The 24,312-nt window shown below is 37.6% G+C and overlaps 1 protein-coding gene across 3 annotated transcripts in view; it reads right to left on the reverse strand.

Moving 5' to 3' along the window:
- Positions 1 to 24,312, reverse strand: part of LOC107699763 (neurogenic locus notch homolog protein 1-like) — a 51,726-nt gene that overhangs the window by 8,806 nt on the left and 18,608 nt on the right. For 2 of the 3 annotated variants that reach the window (XM_016501123.1, XM_016501122.1), the window contains exons 3-24: positions 23,255 to 23,517; positions 22,808 to 23,146; positions 18,108 to 18,230; positions 17,698 to 17,931; positions 17,185 to 17,340; positions 16,855 to 17,040; positions 16,482 to 16,595; positions 13,918 to 14,031; positions 13,467 to 13,700; positions 13,274 to 13,384; positions 10,952 to 11,144; positions 10,209 to 10,354; positions 9,998 to 10,111; positions 8,321 to 8,440; positions 8,076 to 8,228; positions 7,772 to 8,000; positions 6,807 to 7,008; positions 4,801 to 4,954; positions 4,504 to 4,688; positions 4,172 to 4,304; positions 778 to 1,035; positions 573 to 685 (exon numbers count right to left, since the gene is read on the reverse strand). In XM_016501123.1, coding sequence (XP_016356609.1) covers positions 573 to 685; positions 778 to 1,035; positions 4,172 to 4,304; positions 4,504 to 4,688; positions 4,801 to 4,954; positions 6,807 to 7,008; positions 7,772 to 8,000; positions 8,076 to 8,228; positions 8,321 to 8,440; positions 9,998 to 10,111; positions 10,209 to 10,354; positions 10,952 to 11,144; positions 13,274 to 13,384; positions 13,467 to 13,700; positions 13,918 to 14,031; positions 16,482 to 16,595; positions 16,855 to 17,040; positions 17,185 to 17,340; positions 17,698 to 17,931; positions 18,108 to 18,230; positions 22,808 to 23,146; positions 23,255 to 23,517 — 3,874 coding nt within the window. Of the gene's footprint in view, positions 1 to 572; positions 686 to 777; positions 1,036 to 4,171; positions 4,305 to 4,503; positions 4,689 to 4,800; positions 4,955 to 6,806; positions 7,009 to 7,771; positions 8,001 to 8,075; positions 8,229 to 8,320; positions 8,441 to 9,997; positions 10,112 to 10,208; positions 10,355 to 10,951; positions 11,145 to 13,273; positions 13,385 to 13,466; positions 13,701 to 13,917; positions 14,032 to 15,693; positions 15,737 to 16,481; positions 16,596 to 16,854; positions 17,041 to 17,184; positions 17,341 to 17,697; positions 17,932 to 18,107; positions 18,231 to 22,807; positions 23,147 to 23,254; positions 23,518 to 24,312 lie in introns of those variants that run through there. The other variant, XM_016501124.1, reaches the window with a different exon arrangement.

Here is a 24,312-nt window from a genome sequence, read left to right on the forward strand (position 1 = left end):
AAAACAGTAATATTGTGAAATATTATTACAATTTAAATCTGATCAAGAAATGTCAATGTTGAAAACTGCCTAATATTTGTGGAAAACGTAACTTTTTCAGAATAGAAATAACATAACAAAAAATAACATTTTTTGAAACAATTTAGTGTCCTTGCTGAATAAAAGTATTAATCTACCATGTGAGCACGAACATTTTTAGAAAAAAATATTTTTTATAAAACATTTATTTGTATCTAAAAAAAATACATATATAAAGAAATTATATTTTTTAGAAACATGTAAAAAAAATTATAATACAATAAATGTGTGGCCTTGTAACTGAAATGGAAAAACTAAGGATAAAGATAATTGTTTTAAATGATACATTATTTATTCATATAAGTTATAATATATAATTTATAATTAATTTTGCCACATATATGTTTATGATGCGTATAGGATCAGCCCGATTAGTTCATATCCTATGTGACTGATATGAAATGATAAGACGGAAGTGGTAAGAACAGGATTGCTAAACGATGCAAAGCAGGTTCAGAAGACCATGGCTAAATGTATCAGAGAATATGACTAACCGGTGGACATTTGCAGATGAAGCCATGAGGAGTGTTACTAGCCACAGCGCAGGTGCCTCCATTATGGCAAGGTTTCCCCTTACAGCCATCAAACACTTTGTCACAGCGCTGACCTGTAGTGGCCCACAAACAAGGTTATTATGTTATCAGAATGTAGCGTTACTCTCAAAATCAAAGCAAACTGGTCCAGTAGCCTGTGCTGTACCTGTGTATCCTGTGCGACACTCGCAGCGGTAGTTGTTTGTGAGCTGGATGCAGCTGTGCGTGCCACGGGGGTCACAAGGGTTGGACAAGCATTCATTGACATCACCCTCACAGCGTTCTCCCACATATCCGGCCGGGCAGATGCAGTGGTATCCACCCACACGGTCCACACAGCGGCCCTGGTTAAAGCATTTGGGCTCCTGGGTGATGGGGTCGGTGAAGGGTGTGCAGTCGTCAATGTTGATCTCGCAGTGCACACCTGAGAGAGAAGCGGAGAGGAAAGGTCTTATAAAAGCCAACCTTATTGCAGAAGTAAAGGAGTAAATATAGGCTCTGTTACAAAACCTAGTGAGCTGCCTTGCTTGAATACTGCCTACAGACAGCTGTCCTCTAAAGCAGCATAATAGTCATTACTGACTAATTTGGAATGAAGAAACATGACTTAAATAAAATAGAGTGCAACAGTTGGGCTACTGTAAAATTAGAATAAAAATTACCTTTCATTTTCTCCATAATGGAATGAACAATAACTTTATAAACCTTTAAAAACTGACCTATGAGCTATGAGGATGTCAATCGATGATTTATGCTTTTGTTGTAGCCATCTGCATGCATTATTGCAACTTATTTTTTATATAATCACGTTTAATAGTGGAATTCCTAAAAAGAAGAAAAAAAAACTACATTACCCATGATTCTCTCTCTCTCTCTCTCTTATATATATAAACATATATAATATATAATATATTAAATATATATTAGGGGTGTAACGGTTCACAAAATGTACGCTTCGGTTCGGTTCGATAAGACAGTGGTGTCACGGTTCAGTACGTTTTCGATATAGCAAAAAGAAAGAAATGCCTGAGAAATTTCCTTGATTTTTACTAATTCTATATGATGATTTGTTACGGTCATTTGATTTGCAGAAGGTGGAAGAGAGCGCTGGTTATTCACTCCCCCCACCTACAATTCCTGCCGGACCAGAGACTCGAACTCGCAACCTTAGGGTTGATATATATATCTAAATATATATATATATATATATAAACATATATAATATATAATATATTAAATATATATTAGGGGTGTAACGGTTCACAAAATGTACGCTTCGGTTCGGTTCGATAAGACACAGTGGTGTCACGGTTCAGTATGTTTTCGATATAGCAAAAAGAAAGAAATGCCTGAGAAATTTCCTTGATTTTTACTAATTCTATATGATGATTTGTTACGGTGATTTGTTTTGCCCTGTTTGAATCAGTTGGAAATGCCTGCCTAAATGCTGCGGGGATAGTTTGTAGAGTGTGTGTATCTCCTTGTTTTCGTCTAGTTTCATAATTCATATTTCCGATATCGATAGGAACAATATTTTTTTAAAAAGCTTCAGAAAAACTGCCAAGAATGCCCACAACAGATGTCTGTACCTGCAAACGTCTGAAAAAAATGAATTTGCCAAGTCTATGAAACCTCCTCCTATAAAACTAAATAATATTTTAGAAAAATAAACTGCACAAATAAATGAATGTTCACCTTTTATTTGTATTTAGCCTTCATACAAACAAAAAATGTGAAATCACTGTCAAATAAATGTAAGACTCTCAGGCTCACCTTAATAATATTAATATCTTTAACTTTAAACTATAACATAGGCTGATTATTCTTATAGATTGAAACAAAAGTGCTTCAGCCAGGATAAAGAATATGAAAAGTGCTCAGAGTAGCTGCAGAAAACAAAAACACAAAGTGAACAACAACAAAAACATGTTTCTGGAGACGGGCTCATTCTCTGCCAGCAGGAGGCGCTTTTGGAGCTCATGAACGCTACTTTATCAGATAAAATGAAAATGCCATGGAAACTTTTCTGAAGAAAAAGTTCCCTTCAAAGATACATTCATATAAAACACCCGCACTGCGTTTTGATTTTGAAACGTGCAGTGCTCATGTTTATTCAACGAAGTCAAATGCCACAAATAAATCAATGTACACTCTAAAAAATGCTGGGTTAAATATGAACAAATCCAGCGATTGGGTTGTTTTCAACCAACAGTTGGGTTAAATGTTTAACCCAACCTTCTGGGCAGTAACCCAACCGCTGGGTCAAAACACCCCAATTGCTAGGTCTGTCCATATTTTACCCAGCGCTGGGCTGTATGTAACCCAGCATTTTTTAGAAACACTGGTAATGTATATCGAAATATCGGAAATGTGTTTCAAAATCATATCACCGTTATTGAAAAAAATTATATTGCCATATATATTGATATTGAATTATTGTCCAGCCCTAGTTACTAGCCATATTGCAACGAACGAGCTAGTCCAGCCTATGCCTGACTGGAGCAGTGTGTTTTTATTTGGGGGGCTGTTACGTCGTTTGGGCTACCTTGTAATGTAATAGGATTAGGACAACGAATCGTTCGGTTTGTAATGCGTACCGAACCGAAACCCTCGTACCGAACGGTTCAGTACGAATTATATATATAATAATTTTTTTTTGTCATTGGCGGTGCGAATTATATATATCATTTTTTTTATTGTCATTGGCGTTGCTTCATAGGATTGAAGTTCTTACTGCACATTTTTGCACCTTTGTCTTTTTTCTAATATTTGAACAGTTATTTGCTTAAGTCATGGTTTGTAATGTTTGAACAGTTATTTGCTTCAGTCATGGTTTGTAATGTTGTGATTCATCCTGTAGCTGGTTTGTTTGGTTTATGGCTTTTAACTGTTTAACGAAGACATTTTTAAAATCCCTATGGGAAAAATACTTCCAGAACCAAGGCCACTGAAAAAGCATTCTATTGACTATAATAGAGATGGATGTTAATATGTTACAAAGCTAACAATGAGATACTCTAAACATAAAAATACAGAGCAAACATAAACACTTCTGTTTTAATTAGATTCATTGTAGATAAATCATGATTAATTACATTGAGAAATGTGTCTATATAATAGGAATTACATAAATTAAATATAATTCTAAAATATAAATATAAATTATAATATGAAGAAAATGAAATATAACTAAAATTACTTTAAATAAAAATGTAATAATACATTTTGCTAAATGTTATTAGTATAACTATTTTAATATAAAGTTAAAATTAAATAAATTAAAATCAATATATTTTGACATTTCTCTTACGCTTCCATGATGCCTTAAAATCATAGCGATCCAGACAAAGAGAAAGGACAGTTAAATTTAATACAACTGGGTAATATAACACAAAGTTTCTATCCATTTTATAAAATAAAAGTCCATCTATGAGCTGTAATTAAGCATGACTACATCAATCAGAGAGAAACGTCTAAGCCTGCTGATAACAGTTAAGCCCTAATTAATGAAGTGTGGAATGGGCAAAAAGAGCAAAACAGAGGAGGAAGTGATAGCTGACCTTGTGTTCCCCGAGGACAGGAGCATTTGTAGGTATTGATCAGGTCGATGCATGTGCCTCCGTTCTGGCAGGGCTGAGACAGACACTCATTGATCTCATCAGAGCAGTTCACTCCATGATAACCTGGCACGCACTTCCAAGAAACGAGAGAAGGAGCGAGGCGAATTAATGCCAAACATAAAACAAGCCTGTTTCTGTTTACTTGGCGGTTTCTTCCTTCTTTGCCAAACAAGCAATTCTGTTACAAAGAAGGGAGATTTAGCAGGCATTAACCTAAAGTGTCTTCTTCTACAGTCACTTCTATCCCTAACCACCAGGTCTTCTTGACTTACTTCACAAGAATAGCCGCCCAGGTAGTCGGTGCAGGTTGCTCCATTCTGGCAAGGATTGGGAATGCATTCATCCACCTGCTCCTCACAGTAGCTGCCCGTGTATCCGGCCTGACAGTGACAATAGTGTGTGTTTCCAGCATCCAGACACTGGCCAGAGTTACGACACAGCCGGGCCACCTCTACACCTAAAAGTGGAAGAAGCAAACATCACAGCAGATTTGTGAAACACTGAACTGGCCCGAACTGCAAACATATTTATTTGTATGTATGTAGGCACATACATACAAACAAACCTACCTTGCTGTTTGGCGGCCACCTCGCAAGAAACGCTGGGGACATCGCAATATAAACCAGTCCAGCCTGTCTGACACTTGCAGCTGTACCTAGTGCCGCTCTGTCTGCAGATACCTTCATTCTTACAGGGAGACGGCTTACACCAGTTCACCAGCTCCTGCAAGACAAGAATTCATCCAATGTTCACATTTTAACTCATGTATCCATCAGTTCAAATCTCTTTAAGTCATAATAAATATTTAATTTTATTTTATTGTATTTGACATAAAGTGCTGACATGAATTAGGGATAGATCGCAATTAATTTATTTTTAAATAATATACTACTTAAAACAAGCGAAAAATATCAATATTTATTAAAAATTATATAATATATTATAAAATAAAATAATCTATAAAAAATATTCAAAACACAGTATGGCTCATAGCTTTTAATTGTTTAACAAAGACTAACAAAATCTCAAAGGCAAAAATACTTCTGGAACTAGTGGCCAGGCTAAATTATACTATGCATTCTATTGACTATAACAGTGTTTGATGTTAGTTTGTTGCTAAGCTAACAATGTGATACTCTAAAGTATAAAAATACAGAGAAAACAAAAAATGTCTTTTCTAATTAGACTGGTTTTAGAAAATGGAAAAAATGGGAAATAAAGGAAATGTGTCTATATGATTAAAATTACAATTGAAATCCATGCATATTATTTATATATGTTACTAGCATAATTAGTTTAATATAAAGAAATTAAGTTCTATATATATTTATATTGACATTCCTCTCACATCAAGAGTGCTCCTTCGATGCCTTAAAGGGATAGTTCACCCAAAAATGAAAATTTGATGTTTATCTGCTTACTCCCAGGGCATCCAAGATGTAGGTGACTTTGTTTCTTCAGTAGAACACAAACGAAGATTTTTAAGTCAAACCGTTGCAGTCTGTCAGTCTTATAATGTCAGTGGATGGTAATCACGGCTTTGAGAGTAAAAAAACATACACAAACAAAACCAAATGAAACCCTGCGGCTTGTGACATCGCAATGTCCGAACTGTCTGTCCTGAGCGCATCCTCCTGAGCGCGTTCACAACAGCCGGCGCCTGACGGATCGCAGACTTATAAGTGCATTACAGCCACCTATCTCTCAAATGGACCATTGACACTCTATCTACAATCTCAATTAGGAGTGTCAATGGTCCACCTGAGAGATAGGTGGCGGTAATGCACTTATAAGTTTGCGATCCACCATAAAGCAAGAAGAAGAAGAAGACGCGTCAAGCACCTGCTGTTCTCTGGACAGTTCGGACATTGCGGTGAAAATCAGAGGTAAAAAACATATAAATACTGTTCAGTTTCTTGCACAGACCGATCATTTCGTGTCTTTACACATTAATGTATCGTTACAAGCCGCAGGGTTTAATTTGGTTTTGTTTGTGTATGTTTTTTGACTCTCAAAGCCGTGATTCCCATCCACTTGCATTATAAGACTGACAGACTGCAACGGTTTGACTTAAAAATCTTCGTTTGTGTTCTACTGAAGAAACAAAGTCACCTACATCTTGGATGCCCTGGGGGTAAGCAGATAAACATCAAATTTTCATTTTTGGGTGAACTATCCCTTTAAAATCATAGAGCTACAAACAAAGAAAAAGGGCAGGTAAATTTAATATTGTAAAACTGTACAAAATAACACTGCTCCTGTCCATTTTCTAAAATAAATGCTGATGTGAATTAGGGACAGATCAATATATAAAGTAATAGGCCTACATTTTTTAATTACTGGCATCGACTACTTAAAAGAAGTGGAATTAATATAAATGTATTAAAAAAATGTTAGTATATATCTTTTAGGGAATATTGTGATAACTAAATATTCATTTAATTTGAGAACTTTTCTGTAAATTTTAGAATTATACTACAGAATCAACAAGGAAACACTATAAGCAATGAATGTATGATGGATACATGCTAAGTTTTGTCCATGTCACATGCTGCCTAAACGTTTGATTTGTTACCTGGCAGTTAAGGCCATGGTATCCCTGAGGGCAGGTGCACTTGTATGTGCCGTAGCTGTCCTGACAGGTGCCTCCATTCATGCAGGGTCTGGAGTCGCACTCGTTGATGTCATGCTGGCAGTAGTTTCCAGTGAACCCCGTTGGGCACAGGCAAGTGAAACTGTTGATGCCATCCACACATGTGCCGGCATTAAAACAAGAGCTGTTTGAAAAAATTATTATGATTATCTGTCTTATTTACTACATTAATTTACCATCCTGTAATTTTTTAAGTAATATATAAAGGTGTGTGATGACTCTATAGTTGCATTGTCCTTTTGTTTACCAGAGGGGGCACTAATGGACAACAGAGGAGGAAAAAGTGCTAGAGGCTTTTTTTCTGGTACACTTTACCATGAGGTAGATTGGTTGACTGACAAGGCTAGACTGTAACAACGAGACTCTGAAAACTGAGCTGGGATCAGTGTTCCCATGATAGCCGTGTTGTATAGAGCAATAATGTTTAAATATCTTTTCATGTCAGAAATGATTTTTTTTGTTGTTTTGCTTTGTTTTTGAAAGAGGTCTCTTATTCTTACAAAGACTACATTTATTTAATCAAAAATACAGAAACACAGTGGTATTGTGAAGTATTATTACAATTTAAAATAACTGTTTTCTATTTTAAAATATAATTTATTCATGTGATGCAATTACTTAAATTCTTAAGTATTTGTAAGAGTTTTATATTTGTGAAAACAGCATGTTTGCTTGCACCTCTACTGTTGTGCAGAAATGGCATATAGGGTTTGAATTTTTAGGTTGGGCAATTGTTTTGTGGTCCATATCTGTTACTGCTTCGTCGATATGTGTTTGTCTTGTTGCCTCTTGACTGTAAGAGTTTTCTGTTGCAGCTAAAACAGTGACTGTGAAAGGTCACTATTTTTACACTTAAGAACTGATACAAATAAGAGTGCCATTGTTACCTCTCAGTACAGTCAGGTGTGTTGTTCTCACAGTGAATCCCACTGAATCCAGGTGGACAGGTACAGGTGTAACTGTTCACACAATCCGTGCAGTTCGCACCGTTTTTACATGGGTTACTGTCACATTCATTAATGTCCTCCAAACATCTGCTCCCCCGGAAACCTGGTAGGCAGGTGCAAGTGAAGGCGTTCACAGCGTCTTTGCAGAAGCCACCGTTACTGCAAGGGTCTACAGGAAAAGGACGGGGTTAGACATCAAGGCAAGATCAACTAGACTAAACTAAGGCTGAAATGGGACACTCACTGGGTTTGCAGTCATCGGTGTCTGTCTCACAGTTGCGGCCTGTGTAGCCCGATTTACAACTGCATTTGTAGCTGCCAATAGAGTTTTGACAGATGCCGTCATTTCGACAAGGGTTTTTGACACATTCGTTGATATCCACCTCACACGTTTGGCCTACAATTGAGGGAGAGCACAAAGTATGAATGTAGTTATGCATAATATTGAGGCTAGGATAGAATTTCTTGTTAGTTTTGCGAATTTTGTACCTTGCCATCCTTCAGGACACACACAAGAGAAGCTCTCATAGTCTTCGGACTCCTTACACATGCCTCCATTCTTACAGGGTTTAGGGCTACATGGGGCCAACAGGGTTTCACAGTTCTCACCTGGAAGATAAAATATATTAAAAAACCTGAAACATTCCACATTGTTTTGGCATTCAGTATGTGTTTTGCATTTAAGATGTTCTTAAGAGACATTCTTCCTCTATGAAGGCCTAAATTTAGAAGGTGACACTATGTTTCAGTACAGGTTCTGTACCAATTCCTCTTTTCTCTGTTGGAGATAAGACTGTCAGTCCTAGCAAAGCAAAGCACATTTGGCCTATCTGTTTCCACGACGGCCGGCCCCTGCAGGAAGCCAGCAGGTTTTCCTGCCATTGTCTGGCCATTTGCGTTTCTGTGAGAGAGGAAGTAGGGCAAACAGGAAACATGACAGGCTACTGTTCCCACCCTGGTACGACTAGATTTTTGTTATTCTTGATATAACGCTGTGTGGATTTTTCCAAAAAGATAGTCACTGGGAATTAATATGATTTCTGTTCCAGAGGCAGAACATCATTATCTGTTTAGTCAAATAACACATTGAGAGGAAAGAATGTGTCGTCTGTTGAAAACATTTTCCTGTATTGTCAACAGAGATACTTGTAGGGCTCTTGAGGGGCCTCTGTCAACAGTCTGGAACTAGATTGATGGAGGAGGGTCTGTTGTTCCTGACTTTGACATTGTAATACAAACTACTCATAATTTAAAGTGGTTTATGTATAGTAAAACTAGCTAAATCTATCAAAAAGTAATAGCCGCACTAAAGCCATTTAAAGACCCCATCAAAAAGGTAAAAAAAAAGTTTAGTTTTGTTTTTCAGGCTTTTAATTATTCAACTAATAAATAAATAGTTTTTATGTGTTTTTTTTAGCTTTAAGGTCTTAAAATTTGTCAAAATGTACTTTAGAATATTCTATAGATAAAAAAAAAAACTTCAGAAGGTTTTCTTCATGAAAGTGCACTAAAAATATTGATAAATCATTTTGCACTTTCAGGCGTATCTGAAAATGTGTTTAATAAAATGCTTCTAGAATGAGAATCCTTCCTTTAATTAGCAAATCACTGTTCATGTTTATGTCTTAAACTAAAGGGTATTGGCTATTTACAAGAAATAACCCATCACAACTTCCTGTTTCAATGGGAAATACATCAACACAGGAAAGAAAGCTAATTGTCAGAATGTCATCATGGTCTTTGAAAAAATAAAACACTTACTTAAAAATAACTTTTATATGTAACCAGAAGAGATCTTTTTTCTATCAGTATTTAAAAATTTTACATCAGACATTCTCAAACATTTCTGTCACTCGAATCCCTTTGAAGTCAAATTTGTACTTGAAATCCCCCGAGATTTTGAGTTAATATTTCAATAGTTTAACAATCCATTTGCATGTTCACAGCTCTCTGATGTAAACTGATAAAATACAGGTAAGCTAATAAAACGAATCAAATAAAATAGCTTTACTTTTTTATGATTTAGTTGATTAGTAGCGTTTCATCAACTCCCAAACTCTCAAACTGGTTTAAACAGCTAAACAGTCACATACTACATGCTGGTGAAAAGTATTACAATCCACAAATAACAATCTCAAAATGTCATGAATAAAGCTAAACTCATACCAGTGTAAGGCAGCAAACAGTTGCATTTGTATCCAGCCACGTCATCGATACAGGTTCCTTGATTCAAGCAAGGGTTGGAGGCGCATTCATTGATATTTGTTTGGCAGTTGGGACCTATAATCAAATGTTAGAAAGACACTGTGTGTTTGAGTGGGGGTCAAGAGGGCATACCACATAGTTACAGTACATTTGCAGAATAAATGATACGAACCGCTGAAGCCAGCGCGGCATGTGCAGACGTAGCCGCTGGTCATGTCCTTACAGGTGCCTCCATTCATACAGGGGTTGGACTCACACTCATTGTTATTGATGTCACAGTTGACAGCACTCCACCCAGAGTCACAAATACAGTTATATCTGTAAGAAACGAGATCTGTTTTACATGGTTTCTGGCTGGTCCTAGCTGGTCTAGAACAAAACATCAGATCTTAAGCTGAATTGAGCTGGTTTGCTGGTATAAGGTCTCCAAAGTGCCAAACCTATTCTACAACTAGTCAAAAGACCAGCCAGATCAGCATAAGCTGGTTTAAGCTATTTTTGTTTGTTTGTTTTCAGGGGGGTTGGATCCAATATGCCATCTTGATCATATTGATCATGCAAAAAACAATTTTAAACTGGTATTGGTACTTGGTTTTTCTAGCAGGGTGACATAATTTATGTTTATATTATCTACAGAATCTTCGGAAATCATTCTAATATGCTGATTTGCTGCTTAAGAGACTTCTTGTAATTATCAGTGTTCAAAGCAGAGATTCTTTGATAAATAAAGTTCAAAAGAACAGCGTTTATTCAAAATAGAGATGCTTTGTAACATTGTAAATGTAAAAAAAAATCACTTTACAATTATGATCAATTTAATGCATCCTTGCCAAATAAAAGTATTAATTTCTTAACAAAAAACTTACTGTCCCCAAACTTTTCATATGGCAGTGTATGTATGTAAATAATGCACACCCATTGACTTTGTCTTCACAGTGTCCATGAATACAGGGGTTGCTAAGGCATTCGTTGAGCTGTGATTGGCAGGTTGGGTCATGATACCCCTCTCTGCACAGACATGTAAAGCCACTGACTCCATCAACGCAGGTTCCACCATTGTGACAGGGGTTGATGGCACATTCATCAATGTTGATGTTACACATTTTCCCTACAAAAAAAAACAAGACAGAATTATGAAAATGGTTAAAGAGTGTCACATGTCGTATGGTAGTCAAAATAACTTCTGAATCAACTGCATTCATTTAGCCATTCCATGTTTTTCTTGAAATCCTAGGCTTAAGGCCTAGCTTTTAGACTCCACTTCAGGCAGCACCACTATTTACTAAACGCAATGCCAGCATAAAAGCAGGTTTCATTTGTCACTTGTCTTTAAAGCACCGGCCAACTTCCCCCTTTTAAAAGATCGACTTTCACAAATCTTTTCTCCTTTCAAACTCCCAGATGTCCTGGAGATCTCTGGCTGAATGAGGGAGCGGGCTGGCTTGCGTGTCTGCTCGGCAGGCATGGGATTGGGCGAGACTGTAAGCCAACACCACGGCCCAGGCCAAATGTGTGCTCGCTGACCAGCTGTCTCTCCCCACCCTGCTTTGTTGCCTGTCTCACCTGCTGAACTCTTTGTTGACTCCCCATCTCTTCTACAATGATAAAGACCTGGGCTCAGTGAGTATACCACCTAGACTGCCTTGATAAAACCACAAACGCAGTGGCTTTTCCAAAACTTTAAATGACCTAGTGGAGTATGTTTAATTTAAAAGTGCAATAGGTGATTGTCTTCAGAAACATTTTTTGTTATGCTGGTTGAGAGTCTCTTCACATCCCGATAGCAATCATTAAGTTAAGTGGTCTACATGTATTTATCTGTATTTATATATTATGTGGAAGGCATAGGACCAAGTCCCTACACAGTGTTCATTGCTCCCTACTCCCTGAGCAGGAGAAATCCGTTGAAGTTTACTTAACTTCTCATTCACGGTTTTTGCGCTGCGCAGCGTCTGGATGCTAGGGTACGAGGACTGGAATTGGGAACCGCTGATGTAGCCTATTGTAATGTTTATCAACTTTGTCCCAGATGTCTCTATTAAAAATCTAAAAAATAAGACTTGTTGACATGCAGTAAGAGTTACACAGTGAATGTGGTTAGTTTAGTCTTGGGAAAAAAATTATGTTTGAGTTCATATTGAAAACAGTTATCTTGGCAAATCAGAGCACAGTCTGAGACATTGTTTAGATCTCTTATGAAATACTAGAGGATACGCGTAGGAGTACAAGAAATTGAGTACAAATAACTTTAGAAAACCTCTCCATTTGCTAACCTATGCAAGACTTCATGCTAGACCACACATCCACTCTCCAAAGCCATGACCTCCCAAGACATAGGCAGCCGCCCTAACAATTTTACTTATAGAGTCTAGAGAATTTCTCAGGACACCTATTTTAGTGGCTAAACCAGTTAAGCGCAATACATAGTCATGGTGTTTATTGCTTACACAACCCTGAAAAAAATACTTACCCTTAACCCTAAACTTAACCTGAGTGTAGAGTTGGTAGCAAATCCTGATAGACAGCATGACTGTCCCGATCAGATCCATATGTGACTTTTCTGAACTCTTACCTGAATCCATAAATTCTGAGCTTTTCTTGACAGGTGACTGAGCTGATCAATAAAAATAGCTTGCAGGGTGGGGTTTGTGATTAACTGATTTAAAAAAAATAAAATAGGCACAGTTGATGTATATTGCTGTATACATGTTAGGTATACAGTATACACTCGTTTTTTTTCTCTCTCTTAGTAGTAAAAACGAACATCAGAATTAGCAGTTTTACACATTTATCTTTTTATTTAATTGTAAAGTAAAAGATCTACTACGTACTTGTAATCGATAGCTATTTAGGTAGAAAACCCACATACACAGAACACACACAAAAAAATATTATCAATGAATAATTATGCAAATTTCAGTCTGTTTTCAGTGTTGTTTGTTCACACTTTTTATGGTCCTTTTATATTTTATAAACCTTTTTGAAGCTTGACAGCTCATGGAAACTATTAACTGTTGTATGGAAAAGATATTTGTAAAGATTTTTGTCTTGTTAAGATCTTGAAAACTGAACAGCATATGGGTTTGGAATGACAAGAGGGTGAGGAAATAATGACCATATTTTCTTTGCTGGGCGAACTATCCAATTGAATTCTCATTTCAAATGATGAAACTATTTTATATTTCAGCGCAGCTGCTGTTTATCGACGTATGAAGCACACGATCTAAGACCACTCACCTGTGTATCCCGGTTCACAGGCACACTCGTAACCATTTATCTTGTCAATGCATCTTCCAAAATCGCAGGGATTGCTTTGACAGTCGTCTAGGTTAACCTCACAGTTAGCACCTGTTAACACAAAATAGAACTTAGAATAGAGCTTTTGACAAGCAGGAGTTCACATTTTTGACCATTACAGTAAAAGTGGCACCTGCTGTTCCTTTAGGGCAGATGCATAAGTAGGCATTCTCACGGTCCTGGCAGGTGCCTCCATTTTGGCACGGCTGACTGAGACACTCATTAATGTTGATCTCACACAGACGGCCTGTAAAACCAGCACGGCACATACAGGTGAAGGACGCCAGGCCGTCTTTACAAGTGCCGTAGTGACACGGGTTGGATAGACACTCATCTACATCTGTTTCACAATGCTGCCCTGTGTATCCTAAAAAGGAAAACAGATTCATTTATTATATTTATCATGACACACATTTCCTCACATTTATGTCCTGGAATTTCCATGTTTTTCCATGACTCAGAGATAAATTTATAGCCAAATAAATATTTTAGAGCTGTAAAAATGTATAATCACAACAGAAATATGTTTTATGTATTTTTATGACTTTTTTTAAAGCTGAAACAAGCAGATGGCGTCTTCATACCTTCAGCGCACTGGCAGGTGTACATGTTGGGCCCATCGATACACTTGGCCCCATTTTTACAGGGGGTGCTAGCGCACTCATCGATGTCGAACTGGCACTGACTCCCTGAGAATCCTGAGAGGGAGACGAGAGGAAAGGGGAGGAAGGTCAATACAAAGATTCCTCTGGTTTGCACCCGCTTCATTCCTCCACACTCGTATACAACATGGCCAGCGTTCATTAATACTCGGCTGTAAGCTTTCCCCCTTTCTCTCAGGTTTTCAAGCTGCTTTTCAACCAACCATCACAGTGAGAGGGGGAGAAGGGTGTAAAATGGCGGTAAAAACCTTCCAAGGCCTCCTGACCAAGGGCACCAGACAAAGAGGAACTGTCTATTCAGTGGCACGCCAAGCCATGCCGGTTGCCTCCTTTGTCCCGTAGAAGTTTTCCATCACAATGTGCATTCTCCCATCCAGCCTTTGCCCCCCTTTCTGAGTCTGTCTCACCAAAAGAGCCCCACACAACCCCTGACCTCATGCTATTCAGCAACCCCATCGCTCAGGAACCCCCAACATTTGTGCTTTCTCCCTCAGTTATTTTAATCCCTCGCTAAAGATGTCTGCTGTTCAAATATACAGTCTGAACACATTAAGGGCTACAAATCCATCAGTGTGGAGATTTATTGGACATTTATCACAGTTCTGTCATGACAACTCTTGGAGGGATTGGCATGGTAATGTACATGATTATGTTAATGTATTTGGTCTTGGCAGAATAGATCTGCTATGCTGCTGCTGCTGCTGCAGCAGAGCAAGTACCGAGACTTGTTACTGCCAATAAATCCACAACATGCTGCTATGAGCATGTAAGAAGTATTGCTGCTGCAAATATAACATACATGAAATAACCCCCGTATAGCATACATGAATCACCTCATAGAAGATCTATACAGGTGGAGCTGGGGAAGGTGGAGGGTTTCTGAAGCAAGCTGCAACTGCTACGGCAAGCACTAATCATATATTTGAATGTTGAGCAGCGAGCTCATTGGCTACCGATACAGGAGAGAACCAATCAGCTGTGCCATGTGATAATGATGTCATTAGGTCAGATTGAGTTAGACCTATCGGACTGCGCCATCTAGAGTTTCATGCCAGAACTCTGTATTTAAAGCAACACTAAAACAAAATTGTTGGTATGCAGTTCTTAAGGTGCTGTGTGTTAGTCTTCGTAGCCTACCTTCAGACTCTATGACATTCTGGTCTCTAGATATGGCTTTAGTGTAAATCTATGGGATTTTTCTGTCCTTTTTATCATCAAGTCTGATCATCACATCTTGTATTATTACAGTGATAATCCTGATAACAAATTCCAAACTTGCTTATGCCATTCCCTGAGACCCCCTGGCATCTGTAATCAAGGAGTGTCCCATGCATCTTCAGAACAGGAATTTCTTCCGAGCCTCTAAAATGCCACATTTTAAAAAGCGCCCATTGTGGTTGCTATGGATTCAGTGTGTACACTACTGAAAAGGATCCCTGCGCCGCATGCTGAAAAGGAGCTCTGATTCACTAGAAAAAATATTATTTAGATTAAAAACAATAATACGTTTTTGCTGTGCATAAATGATATGCATCATCTTACTCAAGCAAAAACTGTCTGAAATTTTAACTTTCCAGAAGCTTTCATATGGATTATTTGAAGCATTTTAGCCGGGGCTGTGTAAGCCTGCCTCAGGGCAGGGATTAGTGTTCTCCACTCTGTTCTGTCCTGGGAGGTGATTGACCCCTGCATGCTCACCTGTGGGGCACTCGCATTGGTAGTTGTTGATCTTGTCGATGCACTACCAATGCCACATTTTAAAAAGCGCCCATTGTGGTTGCTATGGATTCAGTGTGTACACTACTGAAAAGGATCCCTGCGCCGCATGCTGAAAAGGAGCTCTGATTTCCATCTGAAACAGTGAAGGGGGCCTAGCTTCCACTTCTTCAGCTAACTATCTCCCAAAACTCCTTTACACCGCTCTTGGGGGTCCCCGTAGGCCCCTCTCCTTACACAACCTCATCATGCCTAATATTGTACCTCCGCTCTACCCTCCTTCCTTTATGCATGACTTCCTCTGCATCCTAAATGTGCTGTTTTTCAATAAGAAGAGCCTTTCACAAACCTACATTTTCAACAAAATGTTTCACGTCATTGGAACTGGACAAAGGATCAAAGTAGGGGCAAAAAGTATTCTTACAATAAAAATGTTAGATCGCTACTAATAAACATTTGAATATGTATTAAAATATATTTAGAATTTCTAAACAAAAATTTCTCAGGTAAACAATTATTAATTAAATTACCATTTTATATATATATATAAATATTATTTAGATTAAAAACAATAATACGTTTTTGCTGTGCATAAATGATATGCATCATCTTACTCAAGCAAAAACTGTCTGAAATTTTAACTTTCCAGAAGCTTTCATATGGATTATTTGAAGCATTTTAGCCGGGGCTGTGTAAGCCTGCCTCAGGGCAGGGATTAGTGTTCTCCACTCTGTTCTGTCCTGGGAGGTGATTGACCCCTGCACGCTCACCTGTGGGGCACTCGCATTGGTAGTTGTTGATCTTGTCGATGCACTTCCCATTGTTGAGGCAGGGCATGCTGGCGCACTCATCAGTATTGATCTGACAGAAGACTCCCTCGTACCCTGCCAATTAACATAGGGGAGTAAGCTCCAGACTTAGCAAGAAAATTCAGCATGTCTTAACAATGCTTTTAGTGCTTCTTTTGTGTGCAATAAACAGAAAATATTAATTGCATGTAGTCAGGCATCAGTATCATTAGTGTTACTGCCAAAAGAAGCAATTTATTGGATTACAGATTGGTCATGTGAGGTAATGACATCACCAGTTTGGGGGTAATATATAGAGAGCATTTAAACCAAGTGCTGCAGATCTTTTGGTTACCTGGCATACAGATGCAATAGAAGCCTCCGATTTGATCCAAACAGGTAGCGTCATTATGGCATGGGTTGGACATGCATTCGTTTATGTCGAGTTCACATCGAGCTCCCAAATATCCCCGCAGACATTTACACTGGAAGGAACCTTTTGTGTTTATACACTTTCCAGCATGTTCGCAAGGGTTTGCACCTAAAAGGGGACAAAAAACACCCTTTAAACATTTACAATTAAAATATTCTATTGTAATAGCTACATTTTTAAACATGACTAGTGTGCTTATCAAGCACCATCAGTATGTATTTATGTATTCAATACAATACAGCCATTCCTTACCCAGCGAACATTCGTCAACGTCTTGGTCACAGGATGGGCCAACGTAACCCAGAGGACAGGTACAGATGGCCTTGCCGTTGACTGGATTGGTGTCACAGTTGGAGCCTTTCATGCATGGGTTACTAATGCAAGCATCATTCAGGTGACACAGCAGACCTAAAACACAGAGACACACAGTGAGAATTAACTTGTGCAGCAATTTATGAGATTAAACCTGATTGAACATCTCCTTTTTAAACAGTAAGGCAGATTTTATAGACCCTATGAAATCAAAACAGATGTTTATGCCACTTAGCTCTCCTAAAAAGTGTACTCCTAAAAAATAAATACATTTTAGCAGATTAAAAGAACAAGCAAATTAATATGCCCCATCCCAACTTTCTGCTCCAGTAGAAAATGGGAGATTTTCTTCAGTGGATGTGCTCAAAACTCACAAAAAACCTAATGCTCAAATAACAGAATGAGTGTTTCAAACCATGATGCATGATTCATGGGAAGAAAAAAGGTGCACACCTGTGCGCCCATGAGGGCATTCACAGAGGAAGGAGGCCACCCGATCATGGCATGTGGCTCCTGCGTGGCAGGCTGCATCTGCACAGTCATCGATGTTATCGCTGCAGTCGTCCCCTGTCCAGCCGTTTACACACACACAGTTGTATCCACCCTGTGTGTTCAAGCATGTACCACCATTCTGGCAGGAATTGGGCATCAAATCACACTCATTGACGTCTTCGGTACAGAACTGACCTGAGGAATTAATATATATAGGCATTAATTTCACCACATTTCGAAAAACATTTTCCAGACACAGATGAAATGCCAAAAAAAATGTTACTTACTGAAGTCTAGTTAGTCTTACTGATTCAAAAAAATGTTCTTTGTATCTGTAAGTGAAATGTGGGGTTTGAGTAGGCAGTTGGTACCTGTCCACTCTGGCTTGCATTGGCAATTATAGGTGTTCACTCCATCCACACAGGTTCCTCCATTAAGGCAACGATGGTCTGGACAGTCATCAATGTTCTCTTCGCAGTTCTGACCACTGAAGCCTGAAAAGAAATAAGCAATTTCAGTAAACATTTCTTAAAAAGTCTAGTTTTAAAAGTCAGAACAGACAAGATTGTTCACATACCCATTTCAGACACTGCCTGTTCAAGGTTACACTCCTAAAAACTGAACTAAATACAATATTATTCAAAAGTTTAATTTTATGAAGTAAAATTCATTTTTATTATTTATTTTACGAAATTAATACTTTTATTCAGGAAGAACACATTAATTTATCAAACGTGACAGTAAAGACTTTTACATTGTTACAAAAGATTTCTATTTCAAATAAATGCTGTTCCTTAGAACTTTCTATTCAAATCAAATTCAAAATCTATCAAAGAATACTGAAAGAAATGGCTCACAGTTCCCAAAAATATTAAGCAGCACAACTGTTGATAACATTGATAATAATAAGAAAAGCACCAAAACAGCATAATAAAATAATTTTGGAAGGGTCATGTGACACTGAATAACTGAATAGTAATAACTGCTGAAAATTCAGCTTTGCTTTTTTTTTTCAGCTTTTCAGCTTTTTTTCAATAAAATATATTGAAAAAGAAAACAGTTATTTTAAATTGTAATAATATTTCACAATATTATTTTTGCTGTATATTTGATCAAATAAATATAGCCTTACTTTCAAAAACATATTTGAAAAGCTTCATGATTTTAAACTTTGAATTGTAGTGTACCTGTCCAATGTATTTCCACAATTTTTTGATTTTTGCTGTTCACACTATCATCCAAAAAACATAAACATATCCTGTATCTTTTGAGCAGTGTGAAATAAAAAGAATAAGCACTTAATACATAACCCATGATATCACATTTTCTAGACATGGATAAATATTTGAGCAACTGTTTGCTGACAGAATTCATGTTTCTTCACAAAGAACTAAATATTTATATCAGATTGCACAGTACAGATCCTTTAACACAAACATGCAAATTCAATTGTTTCCCAGTATAAACAGAGGGATAAAATGTTGTGAAACATTTGAAAACAGTCGTTACTTTTGTTGCGGTCAACAGTCTTTCTTTTCTGAGAAGTCTGGCAGTACCAGGATTCTGTTAGAGGCACCAACGACAACGACTCAACTGACTCTAACCACAATTTCCTACAATTTAACTCCAAAAAGTGCAGTTATGGTATATTTCATAACTGATCACATCATATATTATGAACTCATCCTTCAAATCCCATGAATGCATGGAATACAAGAGAAAGAAATCACTTTAGTGATGTTTCCTCAATGCAGAGGTTTAGGTTATGTTGTCTGGCATGATATGAGATCCACTTGGGTCAAAGGAATAGTGATGAGAGGCGAACACACAGACACGCATTCTCATTCTCCCAACACTGACTCTAACCCAGGGACACCAGCATAAGGATGTTGTCGTTCAGACATTTCCTCATGATAAGCGCAAATATTTTCCTGCCAGCCTGTTCACACACACACATGCAGACAGAGCTGCAGCGGGAGCGCAGATACTATGACTAGGCTGGGATTAAATGAGGCTGTGAGAAGGGCATTCTGGGAGAGGTAGCCTAGCCCATGTTCCAAAGTTGTGGGAAACACTGATACTGCGTTGTTATTGCAAACTCACTGAGCTCATCTGAAATCTCTACATTCAATGTTGACCCGGATAGAGGGCCGATATCATTTGTCTTACTGCTGGAACCGATGTCGTCAACAGGACACTTGTGAGTCAAAATAAGCCGGGTGGATTTCCTCTGAGTGATCAAAGTTAAGAGGCTGCCATTGATCCGTCATTTAATTAACTCATTTGTTACGTAACTAATGTCAGTTAAAGCCCTCATCATGATTAAAAAGATTCATAGACCCCATAATCATGAGGGGTTTTTAAGACAAGTCTTTGAATGTTAGCATGCTAAACAGCTCTTAAGCCAGGAAAGGGTATATGTTTGAACAAGTCAGCAAAGTACATAATCACATAAGCTTCAGACCTAGGCAATATATCAAATATCCACATATTCATGCTGATTTAGCTGGCTAAATTATGGCAACATTGTGAATATTGTGTTGATTTGAACATTTTTCATGACTACTTTTTGTCTTGATCCAAACTGTTTTAGATTTGGTAGGTTTTATTCATTTCCAAAAATCAGTTCAATCTGTCCATTACAATCGATGAAACTATTAAACTACGTATTTGTGATTTTATTTATAATTCTGTAATTGTATTGTATTGCCAGATATTTTAGTGCTTAGTTTTATGTTGTGTATGTGTATATATATCTAAATTGTTTTAAAAAGAATCACGATAGTTAGGCGAATCGATTTTTTCCCCCACTTATGATATATATATATATATATTAGTGCTGGGCAACGATTACATTTTTTTCTTTAATCGCGATTAATCGCATGATTGTCTGCGATTAATCGTGTGTATGTGTGTGTGTGTGTATATATATATATATATATATACTGTACTTATGTACTTACACATTTACACATACACATGTGTATGTATATATATATATATATATATACATACACATATGTATTTAATTATGTTATATAAATTGGTGTAAATTCATCATCTTCATTTTCATTCATCAGTTCACTGAGTGGAAAAGAATGCTTTGTCGCTGTTATGCTTGCCGCCTGAAGAGGGCGCTTAACGCTATTGTTTCAAGGTAATGCAGTGGGCGAGTCAGAATCAATTAAATATTGCCGAAGACTGCAGCCAGTACTCCTCTGTCTTACAGCGTTTCTTTTCATTATATTACAGGTGAGCAAAACTGATTCAAAAACTGGTTGAAACTAATGTAAAACACTGTGTTTCAAAGATGTATGTGTTTATTTTTGTTGGGTTATTGAGTAAGACTGTTTATTAATATGCATTTAGTAATATGTATTAGACATAAGAGGGACAAATATGTGAATGTGAAGTGAAACATGAGGAAACATATATGTGAAAAGTGTTCATGGATGTTTATAAAGAGTTTATAATGTTGATTGTTATTGGATGAGAAAGGTTAAGTGAGTTAAATGTGCGTTTGCAACTGGAAGTTATCTAGAGCCAAAATGGCGGTGTAAACATGCGTGAGTTAGAGCCAAAATGGCGACGTACATGTAAAACACGAGGACTACGTGAAGCGAAATGCTATATTAATTTGTGACCATCTAAAAATTAGATTAATGTCTTGTGAATATTATAGTGATGTGAAATACATGTTTGATTGAAAATGCTGTAAAAGGTGAATGTATTGTGTTTAATAATATGTTACAGAACTGAAGACACAAATACTTTTTGAAAGGCCTTGTAATGTAACTGTCTTTATTGGAATGTGTTGTTTTACAAAGTTAAAAATGTTAATGTTGTTAATACATTGAAATGAGAGAAAGAGTCAGAATCAATTAAATATTGTCGAAGACTGCAGCCAGTACTCCTGTCTTACAGCGTCTCTTTTTATTATTCTACAGTGCTGGCCTGTGTTGTACATTTAACTTACCCACTCAGGCATCCCAGACTTGAGGCAGGTAACATTTTCAAGGGAAGATCGACAGCTGCGCTACAAAGCTGAGCGAACACTGAAGTAAAAGAGTTGTTGCTATGGAAATGATACACCGTCTAGTCTAGCAGCACTAGTGTAAAAACTGGCAGGTAATACTACATCGGACGTGAATGTTGCGTCAAAGCACAGAGAACGCATTATAATCAGTGATTGTATCACTGAAAGTGCGCTAACAGTAAACGGATGCCACGTTCTATTTCTGACGCACTCCACGCGTTGCGTTACCGACAATCTAGTTACTGGAAAAATCGATATGGAAAGTTTGCTTTGAGGAAGCCAGTGTAGAGACGGCATTAGGACATTGCAGAACATTTTTTTTTGCAAGATTCAGCTCATACATCTTTGGTGTAAACTCGTCTAACCAAACGCCCCCTAAGAACACCTCAGCTCAGCGCCACTCTTTCAAAAATATTGCTTCCAGCACCCCCCGATGCTCTCTGAACGCACTAAAACGCGCTTTGTGAATCAAAAAGATACATTTTTCATTTTGGTTTTATTGTATTTTCACTTGGTGCATTTGAATGGAGTGTGACGAAAACAAAATAAAAAATGTGAGAAAAACATCCAAAATTAATTTATTATGCCCTGGAGAAGGTTTAAATATGCGATAAACTACTGATTTATTCGTTTTTCCGTTTTGAAGACAAAAACGAGAAAACGAATAATATGAAGGTACAGAGAGCAAACCTGTACAACATTTCAATGTATGATTTTTTTCAAATTTCACCTCTTTTATGTTTTGTGAGTTTGTAGATGAATAAACAGTGGAATATGCATGCAGAAAACTGACATTTACCTAACTGAAATACCGATGTTGCTTTTATATATATATATATACAAATACAGGATTTTATACAAGACAGACTTAGTTCAGCATAGTTCAGTGTAACAAATGTTAACAGTTATGGTGTTTGTTGGTAATGGTAATTGTTTTACTGTATAGCGGTGAACGGTAACTTTGAACTCATGAAAACAAAGAAACCTTTAGGACGCCAGAGTCCTCGTGCAGGTTAACAGGTTAAGGATGCCTACCTGGCAAACAGGAGCACTCATAGTTCGTCTCTCCCTTCTGTACGCAGGTGCCTCCGTGGTAGCATGGTGAAGGGTTACAGGGCTGATAGAGGGTCTCGCATTGTCCCCCAGTGTACTCTGCAGGGCAGTTGCAGCGATACGTGCCCACCTCATTCTCACACACGCCATCATTCTTGCAAGGAGAGGGACTCTGGGCACACTCATTGACGTCTTGTTTGCAGGTTTGACCTGAGAAGAAGGGCGTGCAGTGGCAAATGTAGTCGGAATCAAAGGGACTACACTTACCGCCATTGGCACATGGATTTGAGGCACAAGGATCAGCTTGATGGCAGTTTTTACCTAGTGATAAAGAATGTTTACGATCAGAATATGCTCACCACTGTCTGGATTTGAGATGTTAGTTCATACTCCTCATATACATAGTTTCTAACTGGATTGTGGTCTTACCTGACCAGCCTGGTGGGCATTTACACTTGTAACTGTGGATGCTGGTGAGTTCACAAATGCCTCCATTTCGACATGGGGAGCTAAGGCACACATTATTGGTGGGAGTGAGACACAGTCGGTCCGTGTAGCCCAGGCTGCAGTTGCACACAAAGTCCACCTTATTGACAAAAGTAATCAAACGGCACACGCCGCCATTTCTGCACGGGGACTGGAAGCAAGGGTTGCGGAACTGGCACGCTGTGCCGGCAAACGGCTCAGGACACCTGTAGAGTGGAAAGCAAGCACAGGGAGAATTAGTACTATATATACTGCACTCAGTATATGATTTACGCTTCATAGTCATAAAGCCACTTTCAATGGCATTAGCCTAGCACAGGATAAAATGTCAGTATAAATCGATGTAACTGGACTGTAATGAAACCACTGCATTATAATTAAGTTTTTTTAACTTCTCTTAACAAACAGTAACTAGTAATGTTACTGTGTCAGATTTGTTGCTCATACAAATTGATAAAGTGTAAGTCTTTTATTTTTTTGTCGAAATCAGCCTACAAACAGCTTGTTAATAGTTGCATAAAAATCTGGTTTAGGAGTAAGCATTTTAATGCCAAAACTATTACACAAAACAGCTTTTAACACTGAACGCGTTCGAGATCTTGAGACAGAGGGTAATGGAATGGGAAAACAAGGTCTAGGGACACCTTTTTAAAGTTTAACTTATTTTACCTTGAGCACTGTTAACATAGCTGTCACGTGCGAGTTACTGTCACAAATTGAACAGTCAAACATGTCAATACAGAGCATGTTTACATAGAGAAATAATGGAACAGCAGCACAGTGGAATGCAAAAACGGGTTCTGTATGAACGGCCTCACTGGCTTTATAGGTTTACAACTAAATTATTTAGCAAAATTATTTAGTCCACAACTGAACCATCATATAATAACAAATATGTAATATAGGTAACATATCAGTTATCTATTACAGTTATCTATAGTAATATATATATATATATATATATATATATATATATATATGGGATATATGTATAACTTTGC

Source organism: Sinocyclocheilus anshuiensis, unplaced genomic scaffold (assembly GCF_001515605.1).
Source record: "Sinocyclocheilus anshuiensis isolate Anshui unplaced genomic scaffold, SAMN03320099.WGS_v1.1 scaffold278, whole genome shotgun sequence".
Taxonomy (NCBI): domain Eukaryota; kingdom Metazoa; phylum Chordata; class Actinopteri; order Cypriniformes; family Cyprinidae; genus Sinocyclocheilus; species Sinocyclocheilus anshuiensis.